General features: G+C 39.4%; 1 protein-coding gene across 4 annotated transcripts in view; it reads right to left on the bottom strand.

Moving 5' to 3' along the window:
- The window catches only part of LOC104606046 (signal peptide peptidase-like), a 55,253-nt gene extending 30,463 nt beyond the window's left edge, over positions 1-24,790 (bottom strand). The window contains exons 1-9 of one of the 4 annotated variants that reach the window (XM_010271077.3): positions 24,648-24,790; positions 24,165-24,368; positions 17,959-18,074; positions 17,005-17,156; positions 16,800-16,885; positions 16,173-16,300; positions 5,816-5,866; positions 2,402-2,488; positions 2,231-2,300 (exon numbers count right to left, since the gene is read on the bottom strand). In XM_010271077.3, coding sequence (XP_010269379.2) covers positions 2,231-2,300; positions 2,402-2,488; positions 5,816-5,866; positions 16,173-16,300; positions 16,800-16,885; positions 17,005-17,105 — 523 coding nt within the window. In that variant the 5' untranslated portion in view covers positions 17,106-17,156; positions 17,959-18,074; positions 24,165-24,368; positions 24,648-24,790. Of the gene's footprint in view, positions 1-2,230; positions 2,301-2,401; positions 2,489-5,815; positions 5,867-16,172; positions 16,301-16,799; positions 16,886-17,004; positions 17,157-17,958; positions 18,075-24,164; positions 24,625-24,647 lie in introns of those variants that run through there. The other 3 variants (XM_019199232.2, XM_088897378.1, XM_019199233.2) reach the window with 3 other exon arrangements.
- Positions 24,791-25,005: the final 215 nt, after the last annotated feature.

Raw genomic sequence — 25,005 nt, 5'->3', positions numbered from 1 at the left:
CTGTGGCGAGAAGAGGTAGCTTATCAACTGGCCCTTCCCCCCAACTCCAGACTATGCCCAATATTTCATGTTTCTCTCTTGAAGACTTGCCTCAACCAAAGCACTCAGGTCTGCAACACCCTTCCTGAGTTCTCTGAAGATGGCACTCCACAACTGATCCTCATCCAGGTGCTAGATTATCGTTGGGTCAAAAGTGGCAAGAAGTCTATACGTGAGGTTTTAACCGCTTGGTCTAGATTTCCTATAGACGATGCAACTTGGGAATCCTGTTCTTACATCAAACAACAGTACCCTGCTTTCAACCTTGAGGACAAGGTTGCTCTTTGCTCTTTAGGGGGAGGCAATTGTTGAGAGCCCGTAGGGCCCATCATGCCCAGCTGAGACTCAGGCCCAGGAGAAGGCTCATGCAGACAACCACCCAACGGCAGAAGGAGAGACCCAGGCCCGCCACCCAATTCGTGTTGTGTACACACAGAGGCTGAAGGACACATCAGCTTAATCAATTGGAATCTACACATAGTTAGTCAGAATCGGTTATGAACCGATCAATAAATAATGATTGTAATAAAATAGTATAAATAGTGGTCTTGGAAGGAGAAAGGCATACGAGAGACATTTCCTTTTGATGATTCTTCTTCTTCTTTCCTTCTCTGTGAAGGTGAACCCCCTCGAAGTGGTTCCTGTATTGGGCAGTAACCCAACAATCTCCCAATGAAAGTATGTCTTAGATCTTGTTGCGGAAATTGGGAAACTTGGTGCCAAACCTTCTTCTACACCTATTGATGCTAGCCATAAGCACTCAGCTAATGATGGTGAACTCTTGATAGACAAGGGAGTGTTCCAGAGAGTTTAGGGGAAGTTATTATACCTTTGCATGACATGGCCAGATATCTCATATGTTGTCAGTGTAGTCAGTCTATGCATGCCCCAAAGACATGCATATGGCTGAGGTAGCATGGTTTTTGTGTTACTTGAAGGAAACTCTAAGAAAGGGTAGTCTCTTCTCTAGGCATGGACACATGAAGCTATAGGCTTACACAAATGCTAATTAGACTAGTAATATTGATGATAGAAGATCCACATCTGGTTATTGTGCTTTGGTAGTGGGGCACATTGTCTCGGAGAAATAAGAAGCAATTAGTAGTAGCCAAATCTTCAGCTAAGGCAAAGTACATGGCCATGACGCATTAAGTTTCAGAGTTGTTATGGCTCAGGTCACTTCTAGAGGAGAAAACTATTGCATATGATAAGCCCTTGATGTTGAACTATGATATCCAAGCTACAACTAACATGCATATGGCTGTTGTAGTATGGTTTTTGTGTTACTTGAAGGAAACTCTAAGAAAGGGTAGTCTCTTCTCTAGGCATGGACACATGAAGCTATAGGCTTATACAAATGCTAATTGGACTAGTAATATTGATGATAGAAGATCCACATCTGGTTATTGTGCTTTGGTAGTGGGGAACATTGTCTCGGAGAAATAAGAAGCAATCAGTAGTAGCCAGATCTTCAGCTAAGGCAAAGTACAGGGCCATTACACATTGAGTTTCAGAGTTGTGATGGCTCAGGTCACTTCTAGAGGAGAAGACTATTGCATATGATAAGCCCTTGATGTTGAACTATGATAACCAAGCTACAATTAACATAGCTAACAATCCAATTCAGCATGATAGGACAAAACACATTGAAGTATAACAACATTTTATAAGAGAAAGAGTGGCTTCCAAAGAAATTTGTCTTCCTTTCATTGCCTCGGTTAGTAGATGTTCTAACCAAGGGTGCCCCTAAGGCAAAGTTACAGTACTATCTAAGCAAGTTGGGCATGATTGATATCTATGCTCAGCTTGAGGGGGAGTGTAGAGATAATGGGCCGAATGGTCCATGAGTCATTATTATTTGTTGATTTCTGCTCATGTTTTATTTCTGTGGTTGGTGGGGCCTGTTTTATTTCTTTTATTATTTTTTCTAGTGCTAGTCGCCATACTAAGGGTATTCATTTAATTGTTCCCTTCTTACAATCAAAGAAGAACATAAATGTGGGCACTGGAGAGAGGTTTGAATTCTCTCTTCCTTCCTTCCCTTTTCTTCCATCTTTCTCCAATGTTTCTCTCTTCCATCTTCACTCTTCTTCTGTTCTATTTTCTATTTTATTTCAAATTATTACAGGTGGGATTTACATCTAACATAAAGGAAAAGCATAGCAATGAACACAAAACTTGAATGTCATACCAGGAATTACAATGTCACCAAGTCCAAGCATGGAATATGGTCGTGCAGAATCTGCCGTTGGGAACAAAAGCTACCAAGAAGGAACAAGAAAGTGTAATTAGATAAAGCAAACCAATAACACCCCCACTTGTCGATCATTGCAAATGACAATGCCAAGTAATATGAACTGACCTTTATTGGAGCATCAAAAGATTTTGCAACACTAACCATCACCGGAGTAAAGAAGACCCAAAATATATCATATACAAAAAGGCCAGCCTGTAATTACAGATATGCAAGGTAAACGTAACTATCAAATGGAGAAATTATTTTTAAGGTATAAAAAGAAAGAAATATACAAGGGAGAAAATCCCAGAAAGGCATATAAAGGAGGGAAAAAGGGATTAAAAACTCCCCCTCTGACAAAATGTAAGAAAAACTGATGCATAGATAAAAGTTCAAGGACATTTGCAATTTGTATCTATCAGAATCAACATCCTTCAAATAAGAAACATGGTCAACAATGACTAGAAAGTGTAGAGAAATGCCTACCATCATAGAGAGAAAAGAACAGTTAAGAAGATCAGGATGCGTTTATTACTTTCTCTCAAAAATACTATATTATCAGTGTAGAGAAATGCTATATTATCATTAGAGGCTGGAGAGTAGGGAGGGTGGAAACCCCCCTTACTCACTTGCAGTTTGCTGACGACACGATTCTGTTTTGTGAAGGCAATAATGTGAGCTTTATAAGGAATTTGAAGTCAGTGATACAACTGTTTGAGCAAATATCTAACTTGAAGATTAACCTTGGGAAAAGTTGTGTTGTGGGGGTGAATTTGGAGGAGGGAGAGATCAGGGAGAGTGCTGAAGTGCTGGGGTGTGAAGTCTCGGGGTGGCCTTTGAACTACTTAGGGTTGCCTTTAGGTGATAATCCCATGAGAGAGAGCTTTTGGAACCCAGTGGTGGAAAGGTTTGAAAAAAGATTGGTTTCATGGAAAAAGAACTACCTCTCTCTCGGTGGGAGAATTACTCTTATTAAGGCCACGCTTGCTAATTTACCTATCTTTTTCCTGTTGGTGTTTAAAATCCCAGTGAAGGTTGCTAATAGATTGGAGAAGTTAATGAGAGATTTCCAGTGGGAACCGGGAGAGGAAAAGAGGGATCATAGAGTTAGCTGGGAGATAGTTTGTAGGAGTAAGACATGTGGAGGTTTGGGGCTTGGGAATATTAGAAGGAATATGACTATGTTGGGAAAGTGGTTGTGGAGATTCCCTTTGGAGAAGGAGAAGCTATGGGCTAGAATAGTGGCAAGTATTCATGGGATGGAGCATAATGGACGGGACGCTGGAATCAGAGCTAGGACCACAAGCAATTCTCCTTCGAAAGCCATTCATGACCTGCTATCAGTTTTCTTCCCTAACATCAGGTATGATTTGAATTCCGGTAACTCCATAAAATTTTGGGAACAAACCTGGGTGGGGAGTGCCCCTCTAAAGGATCGTTTCCTTCTTTGTATGCTTTCTATTTTGAAAAATGAGTCAATCTCGTCTTTTACCACCCCGTCCTCTTCCACTTCTGGGATTGGGTGGAACTTGGGTCTAAGAAGGGATTTGAGGGACTCAGACTTTGACAATATTTTGAGCCTTATTGCAATTCTTGATAACGTTGTCTTAGACCCCACTAGGGAGGATTCTAGAATTTGGACACCTTCTCCCAATGGCATTTTTTCTTGTGCTTCTTTCTTCAAAGTCTTATGTCAGTCCACCAGTCCTACCTTCCCCCCTTTTCCTATTGATTAGGTTTGGTGCAGAGCAATACCTCCTAGGGTTGGCAGTTTTTGTTGGGAAGCCTATCTGGAAAGAATCAACACTGGTGATCTACTCCAAAAGAAGAGACCCAATACTTGCTTGTCACCTCAGTGGTGTGTTCTTTGTAAAGCGGATGGGGAGACTGGTTTTCACCTACTGGTGTCTTGCCATTTTGCGAGGTCAATGTAGGAATGGGCTCTGTCCCTATTTGGATGTAGTTGGAATCCCCCATCAGACTTGCAGGGCCTTTTTCCCCTTCTCTGTTCAGGTGGCGGATAGAAAGGGGAAGGACAATGTGGAGAGGACTAAGGGCTACAGTATGTTGGACACTTTGGGAAGAAAGAAACTCCAGGATATTCTTAGAAGCTCAGAGAGGAGCAGCAGATCTGAGGGCTATCATTCATATTATGGCGGTACAGTGGCTGAAATCTTTGGAGCTTTTCACAGATTACACTGTGGATGACATGTTGAGAAAGTGGGATGAAATTGCAAGTTGCACACAGACTAAGTCAATAATGTGTGTGGCTTGGACCCCTCCACCTGGTGGATTCGTGAAACTAAACTTTGATGGGTGTAGCAGGGGAAATCCGGGACAATCGGGGATTGGGGGTGTTTTTAGGGATGAAAATGGGGTCATTTCTGCCATGTTCTTAGGCCCAATTGGAGTGTGTGACTCCCTTAGAGCTGAGAACTTTGCAGTTATGGAAGGAGTCCAGAAAGCTAAGGAATTGAACATCAGGAAACTCTTAATTGAAGGGGATTCAGAAGTGGTGATAGGGTGGCTGATTAAAGATCACAATGGCTTATGAAAGTACAATAATGAGAGGAGGAAATTCAAGTGTCTGGTGCAGGAGATGGAAGTTAAGATACGTTGGGTTAAAAGATCGGGTAATTCCATAGCTGACGGTTTAGCTAAACAAGGGGCAGAAAGGGATTCACTATTTTGGGCTAAGCTGTAACTATAGTGTGTTTTATTTCTTTTTTTCCTTTTCTTGAGGCTCTTTGTTGTTCTTGGAAGATAAATGTGTTTGTCTTCCTAATGTAATTTTTCTATTGATGAGTTAATGAAAGTGTTATTGATCAAAAAAAAAAGAAAAAGAGAAATGCTATACATATAGTGTAGCATTAGTATAAATCATTACATTACTTTCTCTCAAAAAAAAAAAAAAAGATTAGGATGCATTCAAGTTGTAAAGTGTAAAAATAAGAAAAGAGGATCCAAGAAAATTATAATGCAAGCATAAGTGCATAACATAATTTTTAAGCAAGGTAAGAACTCAAAAATTGAATGATAGACTCTAAAAGGACAGAGGGACTATAAATATCTGATTTAATAGTTTTAAATGGACAATGGAGGAGTTCCACTTAAAGTTAAGAACATTCCTGATTATGCTTATATTTGGTGCTCAACCTGCAAATGAAAAAATGAGAGCAGAGAGAAGAGAAGAAATAAGAGAACAAAGGAGAAAGAAAGGAGAAAAACAATGGAGAAAATTCCCCACTTATTTCATTATAATAACTACCCACTATAATTCTAACAAATAGTAAACAGTCAACTCAAAACACCTACTATTGAACAAGATAAATAAACCCAACATGCTTTTAACACTTCTAACAAAGCCAATGTTTTAGTTGGCACATTCAATGGTCCAGATTCTTAAAACATAAAATATATAGTCAACAAAATGCATATACAAAGAACCTCAACAAGGAATACGTATGTATATATACATACATACAGTTCATGAAAACAAACTCCTTTGCAAATATGTAATTAAATACACCCAGTTCTTACCAGAAGAATAGCACCAGTTTTAAAAGATCCAAGAGAAAGCATTTCAATTCCCTGAAGAACAATTTTACAATTGTCTATTAGATATCAAATACTATGCAGTAAACTGAAAATAATGAAGCAGATCCAAACACAAAATAACCATGCAAGACCTAAATGATTTAGAAGATATTTGGTAAGAGCATGGTTAACCGGATAATGTACTGGCATCAAAATTAAACTTACAGCCAAGAATCAGAAAATATGGGAGCAAACATCCCCCCTGCATGCCTATCCATTATATTCAAGGTATCAAACTTAGAATGAACCTTCGGATGAAGTTAGTGGCACAAACAATAAAGGATCATTAAGTTCTTTTTTTTTCAGCTGGAAGATCATGGAGTTTTTCTAAAGATAATGGCATTAAGAAAAGAACACACTATCATCAATACCTTGCTATAATAATTGTGAAAAAACAAGATGCAAAAAAAAGAAGTAAAAACAATGACCAAAAAAGAAAACAAAAGATACAAAGTAACAGAAAACAAAATGTTCCTGTAGAATGTAATATACAACCATAACTGTCAAATAAGCATAATGTTTAAGTCAAATTTTACAAAAAGAGAGGCACAATTGTATCTAAAACTAGCTTTCTACCACACAAGCAAGCATAGGGAGGACAAAAAAGATAGTAGGAAGATTTGCAATAGTAGCTTGCATTCCTTTACCATTTCCCTATAGCAAAGGTTGTGGAAATTTTATTTGCAAAAAAAAAAAAAAAAAGATGTAGAAGCAGAAAATTTTCCCTTCAAATAAGAGAACTACAGAACCTGGCCAGAACAGGACACAAAGCAATAGCAAACTACAAAAGCTAAGGAAGAAGGCTTGCCAATAAAAATCAACCCCTCTGACACCTCTTGCTAGATTGTGAGCAAAACGGTTGGCCATACAGATAACCATCTGAAGATGTTTACTCTGTATGGTAACAGATAAGATGATGTAAGAACCAACTCCCAAGTCCCAACCCCAGAGAACCAATCCCCTCAGAGCAACTGCAGAAACTAGCAAAAAAAAACACCTACCATCTCTGTTGACAGGTGTATTATATGTACTGTACGCAGGTTTAGTGCCCGTAGGGGTATTTTTGTAATTTTGTAGACCTCTTGTGTTGTACAGCCAGTATAGTATAAATACAAATGCTTCACTCACATGAAGCAGTTCTTTTGAGGCCTTAAGTCTGCAGCCTCTTCTCTCTTCTTCTACTTCTTCTTCTTCTTTTGCTCAACATGGTATCAGAGCAGGACCGACTAGACCTGGAAAACAACCAGCTGAGGTCTCTCTTCACTGCTGCGTAGAAGCTATAGTCCTGATGCTCGAAGACAAGGAAGAGGAAGCATTCTCTAGTGCTGCGGTTTGTCTCCACTGCCGTGTAGGGTTCTGCTACAAGAAAGCTGACTGTTCAACTTCCTAGCGCAGAAAAGGATTCTGCTACATGTTTTCTGGGGTTGCTCGGCTAAGAAGACTGTAGAAAACCATCCCAGATGTACGAAGAAGGGTTCTGTCCTGCAGAGAAGACTGGGTCCATGAGTGTACTGCCTATTCACAGTTCGGGTGACCTGGGTACAGAACTGAAGTTTCTCTGTTTATGGTTCTCTTCTTGCACTCTTTCGATGGACTGTTAATGTCCTAAAATCTGAGTAGGGACTGTTCAGCTATTTTTTTTCCCCTCCGATTGTGTGTTGCTCTATTCAGCTCTCTAAGGGACTGTTTTTGAACCCTAAACCCTAAGTGACTGTTCGGCTGCCCTAGAAAGTGGATATCAGCCGATTAGGTGTGGTGAACCACCACTTGTATTGCTGTTCCTACTGAGAAGCTGCATAAAAGTTGTAAAATTGTAGGTCATTTAGACCTGGTTACACTGCAAGTGCAGTGTTCGTATATTGTTCTGTGGACTCCTACAAAGGGTAGGTCATACAAACTAGTACTGCAGTTGCAGTGTTTGTGTTTGGTTCTCTGTGAAACCGAAAATCAGCAAGTGCCTAATTGTGGACTGTAGCAGCTCTGTAAGGCAGTGTGCCTTTGGTTTTGAGTACTTCTAAACCTAGAATCATGAATAAGGAAAAATTGCGGTGCACTAATTGTCAGAAGCCCCGGCACACCAAAGATACTTGTTGGATCTCCATGGGAAACCAAAGTGGGCTCAGGATCTACCTAAGAAGCAAGGCTCAGATGTTATTAGAAGGCTTGGGCAACAAGGTACCAAGAAACACCACATGGCCAACATGGTTACTCGGGAAAATCAGCCCTCCACTTCTACTATGACTCAAACACCACATGGCCAACATAGCTACTCTGGATCTGACCCAAGGGAGGATATTGTAAACTCCTTCCGTGACCATTTGAAGCTTTATGGTAGAGCAATTCGCCAGATGGATGCTCGTCCCACCACCTCTTTTGCATCCACATCAGGTAATCCAGCCATAGCTTTCCATGTTGCTTCTCACAACCTTGACTCTCCATGGATCATTGATTCTAGAGCATCAAAACACATGACTGGTATGTCCTCTTACTTTCAAACTTATCACCCTCTTTCCGGAAGAGATAAAGTGAGACTAGTTGATGGATCATACACTTCCATAGCTGGTCAAGGAACTCTCTCTCTTCCCCTCGGCCTTACTCTTTCTGATGTTCTTCATGTTCCAAAATTCCCTATGAATTTGTTCTCAGTCAGTAGTGTTACAAATTCCTTAAATTGTTCTGTGACTTTTTTCCCTACCTATTGTGTGATTCAGGATCTAGCCTCGGGGAGGACGATTGATAGGGGACGTATGGTTGATGGACTCTACATGCTGGAGAATACGGCTGGCCGTCATGTTACAGAGTCTGTGAGTCAGTTCAAAAAGAGTAAAATGTATTTGTGGCACTGTCGTCTGGGTCATTTGTCTTTTGAGACCTTGAAATTTGTTTTCCCAGAACTGTGTAAGTCAGTGTCTGTTTCTAATTTTTTTTTGTCAAACGTGTCAGTTAAGCAAGCATTGTAGAACTCAATTTCCTCAAAGAAATAGTAAATCTGAGTTGCCTTTTCACATTGTGCATTCTGATGTGTGGGGCCCTGTTACTTTACCTTCTGAGAGTGGCTACAAGTACTTCATTACCTTCATTGACGATTATTCCAGATACACTTGGGTATATCCAATGCAAACCCGTGAGGAAGTACCAAAAATTATCCAAGATTTTCAGCGGATGGTCTTCACCCAATTTCAGACCGAGATTCAAATATTTCAGTCAGACAATGCAAAAGAGTTTTTTCATAGTGACCTCACAAAGTTCTTTGCTTCACATGGCTCTCTTCATCGGAGCTCTTGTGCCCGTACGCCACAACAAAATGGTGTGGCTGAACGGAAGAACCAACACCTCCTTGAAGTGGCACGGGGTTTACTACTCCACATGAATGTTCCCAAACGATTTTGGCTTGAGGTTGTCATTTGTTCTACATACCTCATTAACCGAATGCCCTCTCGTTGGTCAGAGTACAAAGCCCCACATCAGCTTCTCTTTCCTAAGGCCCCTCTTCTTTCTATCCCTCCTCGTGTTTTTGGTTGTCGGTGCTTTGTCCAAAACCTATCTCCCACCCGGGGGAAATAGGACTCTCGTGCTATCCCGTGCATATTTCTTGCCTACTCATCTCTCAGAAAGGGTATCGTTGCTTTAATCCTGTTTCTCGGAGATTCTATGTCTCCATGGATGTTACCTTCTTTGAAGATGAGCCCTTCTTTCCTGTTTCTCCTCAGGGGGAGTCTAGGCATGAGGAGAAACTGGTTCAGCTTCCTCCTCTTCCTAATCCTTCTCCTTCTCCCCCTTCTCTTCCTGATCCTCCACCTTTCCGTGTTTTTTCTCGTCGTCGTAAAGGCCAACCGAGTTCAAGAGCTGTGGAGAATCCAGAAGTTGTACCTCAAATGCCATCAAACTCCTCGAGGGAAGATCATACTCACTCAGGTAACTTGACTCCCAATGATGGTCCTGACCTCCCTGTTGCTAATGATCTTGACCTTCCTATTGCCCACAGGAAAGGTGTTAGGTCGTGCACCACTAAACACCCCATTTCCAACTTTGTTTCCTATGAGAACATCTCACCTTCATTTCGTGCCTTCCTTACCTCCATTGGCAGTACCCCTATTTCCAAGAATGTGGCAGAAGCTCTCTCAGTACCAGAATGGACAAATGCCATGAAGGAAGAAATTGATGTTCTTCATAAGACTGACACATGGGAACTTGTTGATCTCCCTAAGGGAAAGGATCCAGTTGGATGTAAATGGGTGTTTACTATTAAGCATGGGGCTGATGGAACTATGGAGAGGTATAAAGCTCGTTTAGTGGCAAAGGGTTTTACTCAAGTATATGGAGTTGATTATGCAGAAACCTTTGCCTTGTTGCCAAAATGAACTCTATTAGAGTACTTTTCTCTCTTGCTACCAATCTGAATTGGGATCTACATCAGCTCGACATCAAGAATGCCTTCTTGAATGGTGACCTTGAAGAGGAAGTTTACATGGTTCAACCCCGGTTTTTTGGCTCAAGGAAGTGAATAGAAAGTGTGCAAGTTAAAGAAGTCTTTATATGGGCTTAAGCAATCACCAAGAGCTTGGTTTAGCATATTTCATACTGCAGTTCAGCAGAGGGGATACAAGCAATGTCAGTCAGATCACACACTGTTTGTAAAAAGGGTAGAAGGTAAAATGGCTGCCCTAATAGTATATGTGGATGACATAATTGTTACTAGTGACTGGAAGGATGAAATTCAAAGTTTGAAGGGCTTCCTTGCCACTCAGTTCGAAGTGAAAGATCTAGGACCCGCCAAATACTTCCTTGGAATTGAGGCTGCCCGATCAAAAAAGGGTATCTTCATCTCCCAAAGGAAATATGTCCTAGACCTGCTTAAGGACACTGGAAAGATTGGGGTTAAACCAGCTGACTCTCCCATTGACCCCAACCATAAGTTAAGTGACAGCCAAGGTGAACCTCTTAAGGATGTGAAGCAATTTCAGAGGCTTGTAGGGAGATTGTTGTACCTCTCTATGACTCGTCCAGACATAGCATATGTTGTTGGTGTCCTTAGCCAGTTCATGCATGCACCTAGGTGTCCACTCATCTTGAAGCAGTAGAGAGAATACTGCGGTATCTTAAGAAGTTCCTGGGTGCTGGCTTATTATTCTAGAAACATGGACATTTGAGAGTTGAAATTTACACAGATGCGGATTGGGCTGGATCTCAAAGTGATTGAAGGTCTACTAGTGGTTACTGCACCTTTGTAGGAGGGAACCTTGTTATTTGGAGGAGTAAGAAGCAAACCGTGGTAGCTAGATCCAGTGCTGAAGCTGAGTACCGTGCAATGGCACACGGAGTAGCCGAAGGTATGTGGATAAAGAATCTATTGGGAGAGTTGGGTTTTCTAGTAGATAAACCCATGACTACTCTATGACAACAAGGCAGCTATAAGTATCGCTGCCAACCCGGCAGCACATTGAAGTTGACAAGCACTTTATCAGAGAGAAAATCATCACAGGCGAAGTAATGCACTCCATACATCAGCTCTGAAGACCAACTAGCAGACATCTTTACAAAAGGGCTAAACCATTCCAGACACCAAGGTCTGTGTGACAAGTTGGGCATGATTGATATCTATGCCCCAACTTGAGGGGGAGTGTTGACAGGTGTATTATATGTATTGTACGCAGGTTTAGTGCCCACAGGGGTATTTTTGTAATTTTGTAAACCTCTTGTGTTGTACAGCCAGTATAGTATAAATACAAATGCTTCACTCACATGAAGCAGTTCTTTTGAGGCCTTAAGTCTGCAGCCACTTCTCTCTTCTTCTACTTCTTCTTTTGCTCAACAATCTCCACATGTTAACCACTAAGAACTCGAAGACACTACAAATCTTCTGGCACTTCAAAGTATGATAACAAAAACCCTAGAATCCCCCAATCAAATACAAATTAGCTCCTCTCCCACTACTTGAAGGTCCCTTTCCTTGAACAACCACCAGGCCCAACTTAAAAGTTTGAGAACATCCTTAGAAGCTCCACCACCACCACCCTGGATTGGACTTATAGAAAAGAATGAATTAGTTTGTTTAGATTTCTTTTTTTTTTTTTGATAAATTTGTTTAGATTTCTTTTTCTTTTCTTATTTGCGGCTGATTCTTTCTTATTTTTTATTTGGTAGCAGTCTTTGGGTGATAATAAATGAGTCATGGGCCTATTTTATTCTTCATTGGCTCTTATTAGTGATACATCCTAACTACTAAAGGAAGAGATGTAATTTGCCTTATTTTTTCAGCAGTAATAAAACATAACAGGGTCTCACATTGAGCCTCACAATCTGTTCTCTCTTTTTCTTCACTTTTTCTTCTAGTCTCACCTGAAACAGATTTATTACACTGATTGATACTTTTGTTCAATCTGACTTATGCTGGACTGATTGTCATTCTCCACCAAACTCAAGCATCCTGTAACTACAGCACCAGGCCTACTCTTTCAAACCCAACTTCAATGCCCAGCCTCATCCATAATGCCTTCTAAAGTCAATACCATGGTCTCAAACTTCCCTTTGACCTACTGGACTCTGCTGCTTTTCCTTCTCTTGCAATGCACTGAAGAATTTTATAGAAAATTTGCTATCTCTCCAATGAAGAAAAGAAAGACTTAATGCCTTTCCACTTCTGCCTTCCCTCTTAACTAACTTTTCTAGGTCAACCACTTTATCAATCTAGAAAGCTCTACCTGCTTCATCCTCCCCTTCTCCAAGTTCTTAGCCCTATTATCACCTTCCCTTTGTTCAGATCTCCTCTCCCCCTCTTACCCCCTCTTCATTATACAACTCCTCTTCAACCAGCCTCCAATCTACCAAAGAAACTTATAGAAAATCCATCACCTCCAACTAAAAGAAAACGAGAGTGAAAAAAGAAAAAAGATACAAATTCTTATGCCTAACCTGACTTCCCTCTCAGGTATTTTTCCCAGGTCAATTATTTTATCAGTCTTGAAAGTTCTATCTAGTTGATTTGGAGGGGAAGATGATTTGGAGGAAAAGATTTGCGGTGAAGAAGAAGAGCTTTCTGGTAGAGGAATCTAAGGAGGGATAGGTTTTGATGTTAGAAGAGGAAGGGAGGTCCACAGTTTTCATGTCCAAATTCATTACAGGTTGGATTAAAGGATTTGTCGAGGGAGCAAGCCATATGGAGACCAGACCTGGCTAGAGGAGTGAGTTGAGAAAGGAAAGGAAGTTCTTCTCAATTGAGAAAATAGTCAATAATAAAGGATGTTTTATGAGGATAGATCAAACTATCTGTTTGCCGGAAGGAAGAAATAGACAGGGATGGGTTGCAGTTTGCTGAGGTGCTGCAGGAGTATGAGGAAACATGCTGCCTGAAAAAACAAAAGTTAAAAGGTTTGGGGGTGGAGAAGAAGTTTCAGGAGTCAGAGGAACATAAAGGGATTCAAGAGGCAACAATTGAAGGAGCTGATAGCGTCCCAAAGTTCACTATGAGAGGAGGTAAGGAAGATTGGAGCAAAATGTTGACAGTGAACAGCAAGAAGAGGATTCTTAACGATGTTATGATTAGAATTCCAAATGCGGATTGGGGTGTGATTAATCCTTTCAATGACAGTAAAGCAGTTCTGGATATTGGAAATTCAAAGGCAAAGCTCATGATTTTTGAAACTTCGGAAGGTTCGGTGACGGTGGCAAACTGAACACCTTCTTGCAATGAAATTTCAGTACCTGGAGGGAGTGTGATCTCGAAGATTTTTGGTCCACCTTTTAACTTGTGGATGGATCAGGTCTTCGATAGGCTAGCAGGTGCATGTAATGTAGTAGTGGAAGATGTTTGCACTGCTGACCTTCATGCTGTGAAGATTACAGTAGCAAGCAATAAACCTGATAGGATTCCCCGTACGATCGACTTCTTCACAGAAGGGAGATGGTGGAAACTTTGGGTGGCATCGGAAGCTGAGGTTGAAGACAAGGCAGGTAGGGTTTTGTGGAGCACACATGGCACAAGCAGATTGGAAGGTTTATTTGCTTTTCGGGGGGGGAGGGAGAGAACAAAGAGATGTTGTGCCCTGGAAGCTCAAGACTTATTGAATACTCTGCTGCTTTTTCCTAAAAGGCAGAGGGAAAATGAAAAGGGAGAAGAGGAAGACAAAGAAATCTTATATATATACATATATATATATATATCAAAGCGAAAGGGGTGCTTTCCCCTTTCGCAAAATGGAATCTTACTGTAGATCTCCACGTGCTCACACTTCATACGTATGAAATTTTACAATTGCATTATTCGGCCAACTTTAAACCTTTAAGAAATTGAAATATGTCTGCATGTGCGATACGTATTATTACATGAGAGACATGTTTCTTTCTTTCTCTTTGCATGATTCACATGTTTCCCCTCTCTTCCTTCTCCGTCTTTCTTTCTACTCAAAGTACATGCGTTTCTTTCTGTGTCTGAAACCTCTCTTAAGACCAATACAACCTCCACGGCAGTAGAAACCCAACTCTGTTTTATTAAGCAAGCAGATGGGTTTCTCTAAAAGAACCATGCTAGCTGCTGCTTTATCCTAAAGCTAGCACCCAGCACTGCCATTTTAGCAAAACCCATTTTTACTTTAGCAACAGAAAAGAATGGGTTGTGTAGCCTCTAAGCTAGAGGGGGAAGAAGAAGGTATCTGCAATGTGCCGCTACAACCCAAGCTCCCAATACTTGAAAACCCTAGTTGGGGCTGAGCTACAACTCAAACAAGAGAGAAATAATCAAAAAGGCCCCTACAGAAAAAGCCCCCTTCTCTTTTATAAGACCCAATGGCTTGCTGGAGAAGTCAATTAAAATATTTACACATAAGCCCCTGGAATTTTTCCCTCTCACAAGCAACTCCTTTAGAACAAAACAAACTTCAATGAACCCCCCAAAAGAAAAGTTTTGTTACAAAAAGACCCAAGAGACCAAAACCCAACAGATGTGCACCCAACTGCCCCTAACCAAAATCTAAATTATAAATCACAAAAATACCCCTGGTACCAAAGTGTCAACAAAGCTACCCAAAAAACAAAAATTTGGGGTCCTACTACAAAAACACGCAAAACAGAATACCCACTTTTTTCTTTTTTTTCTTTTTCTTTTCTTGGCCTCATCAATTAGTATGGTGAGCCAGTACATTCGGACTGGTTAGTTGGCTAACTAGTCGACAGCTTCATTTTCTTCTCTCTTACTATGCTTGTAGAGTTGTAGTGAATTTCCAATGATAACAGTATTGCAACTTTATGGCCATCTGTAGTTAAGATTTTACACCACCATGGTGGTAGGTAGTTGTTCCTAAGACACTCTATAGTTATCTCCAAATCCCCCTCAATCCAAACTTCGACTTCAGTAAATGCCTTCTGGGGTGCCATGTGTTGGACCTCCATGCAGCCCATATTTCAGCCATGTTGACTTAAGTGATTCCAAAACTCACTGTTCTTGCTTCTATGATTTTGCCTTAGAACCCCTCAAAATATAGCCAAATTTGTATGGCCCATCCCTTTCATAGATGCATCAATGTTTATCTTAGCAGCAGCAATATTTTGTGTCGACTTTGTCCAGGCCCGTTTCTTTTCCTTCTGGCCAATTGTTGTGGCTCTACTAACTGTTTGTGTACTCCATCAAAGCTTTTCTAGCCCATTCAATAATCTGCGGTGGGTCAAGTTTCTTATTGTCAAATACTTTTTCATTCTATTTTTCCAGATATGCCACAATAAGTAGACAACTTTTTTTCTTCTAGAAACACCTATTAGAACTACTAAAATGTTCCTCTAAGAGCACTTCTAACTTTATCTGTCCCATACCTGCCACTTTTCCTACACAAAAAGCTAGTTCATTCCATGGAATTGTCTAACACTATTATAAAGCATGGCTAACATCACCAATTGGGCTTCCTTACTAGAGCATGTATATTAACATTGCCAGTGATAAGTTACCTTATTAACTTATGCATCAAACAGAATAATGATAATGCAAAACAAGTATAGACCCAAAAGAAACCATGAAATCAAATTTATCCTAAAACCCCAAGAAGTTTGAATTTCTAACCTCGGTTCATTAACAATTCAAAGTGATCAATCAACAATGGTTTTTCTCTCTTCAGCAATAACTCAAAATGCAATCCCAATTATTCATTAACAGCATTTTATGATCAGTAATAAACACTATATTCATTAAGATAAAAAAATGATGTGTACAAGAGTACTTTAGAATGATAGATAGCCTCGGCCATCTACTTCAGAATACAAAACAGCATGAAAACAGAATTTATGAACAATTATTTTATTAAGAACATAACTAGACCTGAATGGAGAATGCTAATCCCAATATATTGTTGGCTAGCCAATGCTTCTCTTTAGCATACCATGCACAGAAAAAAGATCCTGGGATTGCAGCAACAATCTGAGATCTCGTGAACTCAACCTCCACAGCTGTGTAAGAAAGGCACAAAGATAAACATCATTCTGCATAGTAAAGATATAATCAGATGTCCACCTATCAAAGGATAAGTAGAAGAACAAAAAATACAATTCTGCGCAGAGTGCATTAACATGTTGCGAAATACAGTACTTAAAGTATTCTTCCACCTATCAAAGGATAAACAGCCCTTCTTTTTTATCACTAGTTAAGTGGCTTCTTTTCCTTATTACTAGTTTAGTGGAGGGGAGGGGGAGAGGGGAAGAAAACAAAGGTTTCATCATTTACATTAAAACCAATGTTTAAACCTTGTTTCCATGTCTATCTTAAAAAAATGAAAAAGAAAAAATAAAAGAACTTTTTTGTTCAGCATAAGCACATGAGATCACAAACAGATGCACCTTAGTGCATCAAATCATACACAAAAACACCCAGAAATAATTTAATAACTAATAGGAATAAGTCAAAATAAGCATTTGCAAGAACAAAGGGAAAAGGAACGAGATCACATACAACGAAAATAGGGAAGATGCAACCTAATAGAATCCCCATTCCAATTTCTTGGAAGAAAACGCCTAATAGCAGGTAGTAATGTTGCACTGAAGATAGGAAAAAACAGCACAAATTAGAAAATGAAGACAACAACAAATTATTAGTCACATGTAACTCATATCAATAGAAAAAAATATACTAGCATGCCCATGTAGGAAGAACATACGAAAGTGCAATGATCCCAAGTACAAAGAAGTAGCATGTCAACACAGCATTAACCAAGTCTTTTGATAGGAACTTGAACAGTAAGAACAGTGATAAGAGCATTGCGCTACCAACTAAGGGAAAGCGCTTAGCATGTTCATGTCACATTGTCTCCTGCATGAATAAGTGATGTCAGATAAAAATGCAATCATGTTTAACTGTAGACAAGAAAAGAACAATATAAAAAAACAAACAAATAAACGATCTACACTTATCCAACAAGAACTGATCCCAAACTTTTATAGATGCCCATTGGTGTTGGGGATTCATTAAGAACGGAAATCCTTGCTGTGGTGGAAGGAGCTAAGAGAGCCACAGAGCTTAGCCTTACTAAGGTGTTAATTGAAGGGGATTCTAAGCAGGTTATTGGCTGGCTTCAAAAAGAGGAGAGGGGATGGTGGGCTTAGATGAATGCAAAACAGAAATTTAGACACTTGACACAAGGAATGGATGTCAAGCTGAAATGGGTTAAGAGGGATGTCAACTCCATGGTTGATTCTTTAGCTGAACAAGGGGTGGGAATAAACACACTAATTTTTTGGCTATAAACCATCTTATGGCTTCTATCCAGGGGAGTAAAGAGAGTTTATCTTCTCCTTATATGTATCCTCCATTTTTCTGATTTATTAATGAATTTCAGTTATTGATCAAAAAAAATCTCAGACCCAGACCCTCTCACAATGGAAGAGTCTTCAAGAGAGGCAATGTGGTGACAACTTTATGATAACCTCATAAGATGCAAAATTGTACTGTTGTATAAGCTTTTAAGGGATCTAAACTCAACAAACATGGGTTTGAAACAGACCATAACATGCCAATCTAGTTGTCTTGGTATATCATTATTTTCCTTTTTTTTATTGATGTATAACACTATTTTCTCAAAAGACACTTCAATCTTATTAATGGTCATACTTACTGATGGTGGTGTCGGCTTGACTGACCGATAGCAACCAACATAAACAGTCAAACATGCTGTTAAAATGACATTTAGATTTGGATCTACTTTCATAACCAGTGGTGCCAAAGTTAAACCTGTAACCAAAAAATAAAATAAAAGCAAGTCTCCTTGAGCCATACTATAAGAAATAAGACATAAGGAACAAAATTAGATAAATAAATAAATAAACAAAAATAATGGATGGTTGATGCATTATAGCTCACCAAATTGCTAGATTCTAGATGAAATTTTGATAGCAAATGAAGCAGTTGGGGATTTTAGGGGAAGAAAGGTTTTGTGTACAAATTTTATTTACAGAAAAGGTGTAAAAGTCATGTTGATTGGGAGTATCTAAGAGGAGCAATGAGAAAGATGGGCCTTGGTCATAGCAGTGATTGAAAAAGTGCACCTAAGGCATGCCTAGGCTCATAGGCAAATTACATTTCAAGGCCTGTGCCTCACCTAGGCCTGACAGCCACTTTAGAAAGGCATACACCTGGTGCGACCTGCGCCTTAATCCAAGATTGTGCCTTCATTACATTTGGTGCTTTTTGTACTTCTGTAGCTGGGCTGGGGGCTCTACCCCTGGGCCCCCAATCAAGAACCCCAACTTTGCTAATATATTGTTCATTTCATTCTTCATTTTTTAAAAATAAGGAACTAAAACTAAATTATAAAACCAAACTTTTTAAGTAGGGATTAAGAATTTAAAAGTATGACCATAGTATGGACTTATTTGGGCTTGCCCTAAGGGGCTCAATAAAAAGTAGCTCATAGAATTAGAGTAATACAATTGGACAAGAAATAAAAAGCTTGAAAGTTTCAAGTGCTTGAATATGTTTTATGTGTTATGTATAATTTTATTTTTACATCTTCAATTTGCATATGTTTTATGTGTTATATTTATGCATTTTAATTTGAGCTAATAGGCTTTTTAAAACATTTAGTATTATAAATTTAAGTATGTTTTAATTAATATTATGTTTATGCACCTCACTTCAAAAAGGCATGCACCTTGCCTTGAGCCTTGAGCGCAAAAGGGCCCTTGCTCTTTTAAAAACACTATGACATAGATGGATTAGGAGGATCATTGGGTGCCTAAGGACGACTAACATCTCATTTCTCAAAAATGAAACCCCAAAAGAAATTATATTAGGCAACAAGTGGATTGAGACAAGGAGATCCATTATCCTCTATGTGGTTCATTTTGATAGTGGTGTTTAGCAAATCACTAAAGAGGGCCGATAAGAGAAATATTTCTAAAAGGCTTCAGAGTAGGAAGATAACAACAAATTGTCTCGTATATGCTGTTTGTAACATGATTATCATGGTGGAGTTTAAAGGGCCATAGGATGTGAGAGTTCTTAGGAGAATCTTAGAGGTAGTGGAACAGATTTCAGGGTTGAAGATAAATCTGGCCAAGTGCAGTTTGTGGGTATTAATTTACAACAAAATGAAGTAGTGGAATGTGCAGCTCTGTTGAGTGGTTGAAAGAATTAACACACATGACCAGCTTCAAAGGAAAAGACCTAATTGGTGATTATCTCCTCACTGGTGTCACCTTTGCAAGGCATTGGTGAGTCTTCCCATCACTTATTAACCTCCTATTCCTTCGTATCCTCAATTTGGGTGTAGGTGGAACCCCCCCCCCCTCCAGGCTAAAAGTACAAAGCCTATTTGGCCCTACCTCCGTTAGTTGGCAGAAGAAGAGGGGAAGAATTTTATGGAGGTGTATGAGAGCAACAGTTTGTTGGCCAATGTGGGAAGAGAGGAACCAGAGAACATTTGCAGAAAAAGAGAGGAGTTGAGAAGCCCGAATTGAAGCCATCACCATTAGAGTGGTCCACTGGCTAGATGAAAACCTTAAAATTATTTGAGGGTGTTTCTACTGCAGATCTGATGAGAATCTGGAAGTGGCGGATTCTGCTCCTTTGAAGGCCGTCATTAAGCCTTCTTGGTCTCCCCCAGTCAGTGGATTTATTAAGTTGAATGTTAATGGTAGTAGTGAAGGAAATCCAGGTCCCCAAAGCATAGGAGGAGTTTTCAGAAATGAGGAATGCAAAATAATTGTTTTATATTCTAGTCCTATAGGTGCAGGAGATTCTTTGAGGGCTGAAATTTTAACTGTTATGGAAGGAGTTCATAAAGCCAAGGAATTGAACATCTCAAAACTGAAAATTGAAGGGGATTCTAAGTTGGTTATACGCTGGCTTCAGAAAGAGGAGATGGGGTGGTGGGACTACATTAATGAGAAAAAAAAAGTTTTAAGTGGCTGACACAAGGAATGGAAGTTAATCTGAATTGAGTAAAAAGAGATGCTAATTGCTTTGCTGACAGACTGGCCAAACAAGGGGTGGGAAGAAATCATGTATTTTGGGCTATGTTGTAATTTTGTTTTTTGCTTGGGTGAGTTAAGAGAGTTTATATCTCCCTTTCTTTGTACTTCCCTAATTTTCTTTAATGAAATTAATTCAGTTATTGATCCAAAAAATAGGTTAAAAGTTAAAACACGGCCTCTCAAGTATCTTCAAGCTCTTTTCCTTCTTGTTTGTTTCAAGTGCTTCAAAAGCCCTTCTAGCAAACCACTCTCTGCCCCAAAAAACAGACCTAAGCTCTTGCCCACCTTTACATCCCTATCAACCAAAAATTCAATCTCCACCTGCCCCCCCCCCTCTTTCACTCGCACCAGTTCATGATGACACAAATAAGTTCTTCTAACTATCCTAAACACCCCCTTGCTCCTTTTCCTCAAACTCTGACCTCGGCTCCAAATCTTCTTCAGAAGCCAATATCCACTATAACTCAACCCCTACTGACCCTTGACCTTTGGTTCCCCGGATCTCAGCACTATTCATCTTCGAACCTTTACCCTTTGGACCTCTTTTCTCATAGACTTTCTTAAATTTATCAGTAGTACCAGCACCAACTAATCCATCTTTCAAAGATGATAACACTTTTGACACATGAACAAGATGGAATTTGCTTGATTCTTTTGCTTTCTTCACTGTCTCTAGTGCTAACTCATCCCTTGATCTCAAAGATCCTACTTCGGCCTAAATCTAATCCAAATTTTCCAATTGGGACTTCATATCAGAAACACTCTTCTTGAGCTTCTAGTTCACCACTCTCTTCTTTTGTTCTTGCTTCCTCAAAGTGACTACTTGCTTCCAACCTCTTAGTTTCACCTCCTCCAAGCTCCCTCCCTCCTTTCCTTCTTCCCCCCTTACTCCTTCCTCACCTTCCTCTGATCTAGCCTCCTTTCTTCCCCCATCTCCCTCAAAACTAGCAGCTTTCCAGTCAGATGAAACCAGCCACCCCACTTGAGGTGGATCAGCAGGGATCTCAACCACAAAAGAACCAAAACAAATAAACTTACCTTTTAGCTGGTTAAGCTATGTTTGCTCCCTCTCCAAACTCCCAACGTTATCGAACTTAGCCTCATTGCACGCAAGACGTTGATGCTCCTCATCAACTCGACTCTCCTCATTCTTTAGGCTCAAACTTTTTCTTCCAAACCCGTCAAATTTACAATGAGCCAGACCCATTCCTCTGCCTTGCCGGTTTAAAGCTTGTGAAAATCTTTCTCCTCCTCTTAAATAGCATAACCTTGGCGCTTATTTCTTTGTGAGCCTTTAATTTTTGCACCTACACACTTCAAGTGACTCACTTAAACTTCCACCCCTCTAAGATGCACCTTTTCATACTCTCCTTACCAACTTCATCTACATGCCTCTCATTTAAATCCTCATACCCATCCAAAATTACCACTTTGCCTATTGAATCTTCCCTTCCATCGTCTTCCTCATTCAAACGATGCTTCATCGTCCCCTCTTCAACTTGAAACTCCAACTTCATCTTCTCATCCTTCCTTCTCTCCTCTCGTCAAACACTCTAAAAACAATGGTCCTCTCCCTCAATAAAAATCCTTAGACCATACTCTTCACCTGTAAAAGCCAGAACTAAATAGTTTGAAATGGAAAAGACCTCCTCAACCTCCACCAAGATTCTCACAATGTTAATTTTCTCCCATGTCCCATTGCTTTCATCAGCGTTCAAGAATTTACCGCAGGCATCCCCAATCACTCTGAAAGATTCGTCTTTCTCCTCTTACCTTCTTCAATAAGTCCTGCTGCTGGAAACAACCAGCTTAAATGTAAGTCACAACCCCTATTTAACTTGGCTTCAGACTCCAGAACCCACTCCACCTCCTTTCTACCATGAAACATGAACAAAAACAGTCCTCCATTCAGCCTTATGACACTCAAAACTCTCCATTCCTTACCCCACTCACATTAGTTCCCAATTGAAATTAAAGCCCTCTCCCCTTTTTAATCTCTTGATTTCCTCTAAATGTCTATTGACTGGCATTGTTCTTGTCCTACTGCTTCATCCAGCTCATTACCACTCTTGAGTCACTTTCCAGTAGCACATTGCTCCAATTTAGTGTTCTTACCAATTCCAAACCTTGCAAGGATGCAGTCAGTTCAGCATTGACAGAGGTTCCAATACCTATAGGGCCAGAAAACAAAGCTAAAATTGTTCCATATTCATCCCTTAAAGACTCCCCCAATTCATTAGATGCTAATAATTGTTTGACATGCAATTGCTCTATTAAACTTTTGTGTTTAAAATATTGAAAATAATAGATTTTAAATGATATATTCTTTTAGATGATGATCTAACATGTTTTGAGAGGAAAGTTAAGATAGTGTTAGGATAGGCTTCACAACACAAAGCCTCAATTTTAGACTTTGTGCTTCAGGGCTCAAAAGTGTTTTGGCTCTATTGTTATGTTTTTAAAAGCAATTCTTAACCAAATGTCCAAAATACTTTTTGGCTCATTTTTGTTTTCTACAGACTTAAGTTCAAAAGCAAAAGCTTATCCAAACAGAACCTAATGTTATTAGTAAAGAGTATTGCTATTTTTCCAAACAGAGCCTAGTGCACGAGGCTCCCGCCAATGCAGGGTCTGGGGAGGGATAGATAGAGATGTACGCAATCTTAACCCTGTATAGAGAGAGGCTGTTTCCAAACAATAAAATAGAAGAAAGATAGGATGTAATTCAGAAGGATTGAAAATATGCAATTTCATAAAGTAAGTCTACCAGCCTTGGGAAAGTAAACTGCTTTCCATGTAGCAAGCTTTCTTTCAAATGTCGCCACCATCAGATTCCAAATCACCAAAGATCTGTCCTACATATCTAGATTCAAACTAGAAGAACTTGTATCCAAGCCAAGCATTTTAGGTTACCCACTTCAACCACTACAAAAACCTTACTTTCTGTCTTTCTGAAGGAACAATCAATCTATGGACCAGGCAGTGCCTCAAAACATAACAATCATGAAAACCCCACATGATAATTGCCAATAGAATTCTTTGTAAAAAACAAAGAACCATTTCCAGAATGTGACTCTACTGGCATCTCTCAAACAAAAGCCTCCAAAATTCCTATTGCTCCTGCTGCCAGATTGACATTGTTGATCATTTGCTGCAGAAAAGAATAAGTGGACTCCAGAACAAGCCAACTCTTCATTTATCCAGAATTTTTCTTAGTAACCATATGGATTAACCAATTAAAAGAACTTGAAATTCAATTAAAATTAACCAAGAGAAAAGGACGTCCAAATTGCTTTACTCAATTTTCTTACATGGTAATTTTTATCAACGCTTCCTTAAATGGCAATAAAGAACAGAGTTTCCCTGATTCCTATTTTCCACACATGCAACACAGTGAACGCAACCTAGGGGAAGCATCGTAAGTTGCACAGGAATGGTTGCAAAAAATCTAAACGATCAAAAACATGCTTGTCAATATTTAGCAGCGGAAAAGGGCATTCCAAAACTGTCAATACTGCAGCGGAAACTGACATTCCAAAACCGTACAGCAAGTCATTTGCAGATAGCAGTATTGCTTTCAAGAAAAGCATTTGTTGACGAAGTGGAAATCTAATCGCACAAGAAAAAAAAATGCAAGACAGAAAATTTGTCAAATGATTGGAACCACAAGAGTTAAGCCCGGAATCCAATATAGTGTCACCTTAGATTCAAGCAGAAACTATTTACTGATCAAAAAAATAACTTGAAGCAGAAAGTAAATGGTGAACAAATGAATAAACTCTCATCTCCCACACTGAACCGAAACATAGCTAAATACTTGTTCTTCAGATGAAGAGAAAAGCAATACCTGCTAGAGCCAAATTTGCAAGACGATCACTGGTCTTCATTGTGAGGCACACTCGAAATCAACCCTATTAGCTATAACCAATTATTCCCTCGTCTATCAAGTTGCATGTGCAGATATTACAACCCCGTTGTTACTAAACCTTCAGGATTTGAATTATGAAATCTTCGACAGCTAAAACCAAAACCCTGTTCACAGATTACGATCCTGCAACAGAAAACTGGACCCTTACGAATCCATACTGAAAACTTTCCAACTTTCTTGAGTCAAATCCAAATGAAACCAGCAACGCAATGATCAAGAACCCAAGGCCTAAGATTTAACATTTGAGAATTGAGACAGGATTTCTTGATTCCTCAGTACAGACAATTTCCACGTCATTCCAGTTGCAGGGGATCAATTAGGGCTTTCTTCATGTTAATTTTTGAATGAATATTTACGAAAAAAAAAAAAGGATAAAAAAGTAGGGAATGGGATTTAGCTTACCATAACCGATCGGAGCGGTGTCAGTTAAACTGTAAGTTAGCACAGAGACGAGTGAAAGAAATAAATAAAAAGAAAAATATTGAAAATCAGAAGTGCAGAAAATATATTTGGGAGGAGCAAGCAGGAGTTTTTGAGACCGTTAGACGTTAGTCAACAATTTTTTGTCCATTTATTATATATTTATAAAAGTAAAAATATTACTTTTTATTTACTTGGGAATTTAAAAAGTACCCTGTACTTTGGGCAAATGCCACTTTTATCCTCTAATTTTATTTTAAAATGTCTCAATCCAATAACTGCCAATGACATGTGAAAATAAACAAATGTCATTTGGGTATCATCTAATTTTCTTTATCAA

Source organism: Nelumbo nucifera, chromosome 2, assembly GCF_055504915.1.
Source record: "Nelumbo nucifera cultivar China Antique chromosome 2, China Antique-T2T, whole genome shotgun sequence".
Classification (NCBI taxonomy): Eukaryota; Viridiplantae; Streptophyta; class Magnoliopsida; order Proteales; family Nelumbonaceae; genus Nelumbo; species Nelumbo nucifera.
Note: the sequence above shows the minus strand (reverse complement) of the source record. Positions and strands in the feature narration are given on the sequence as shown.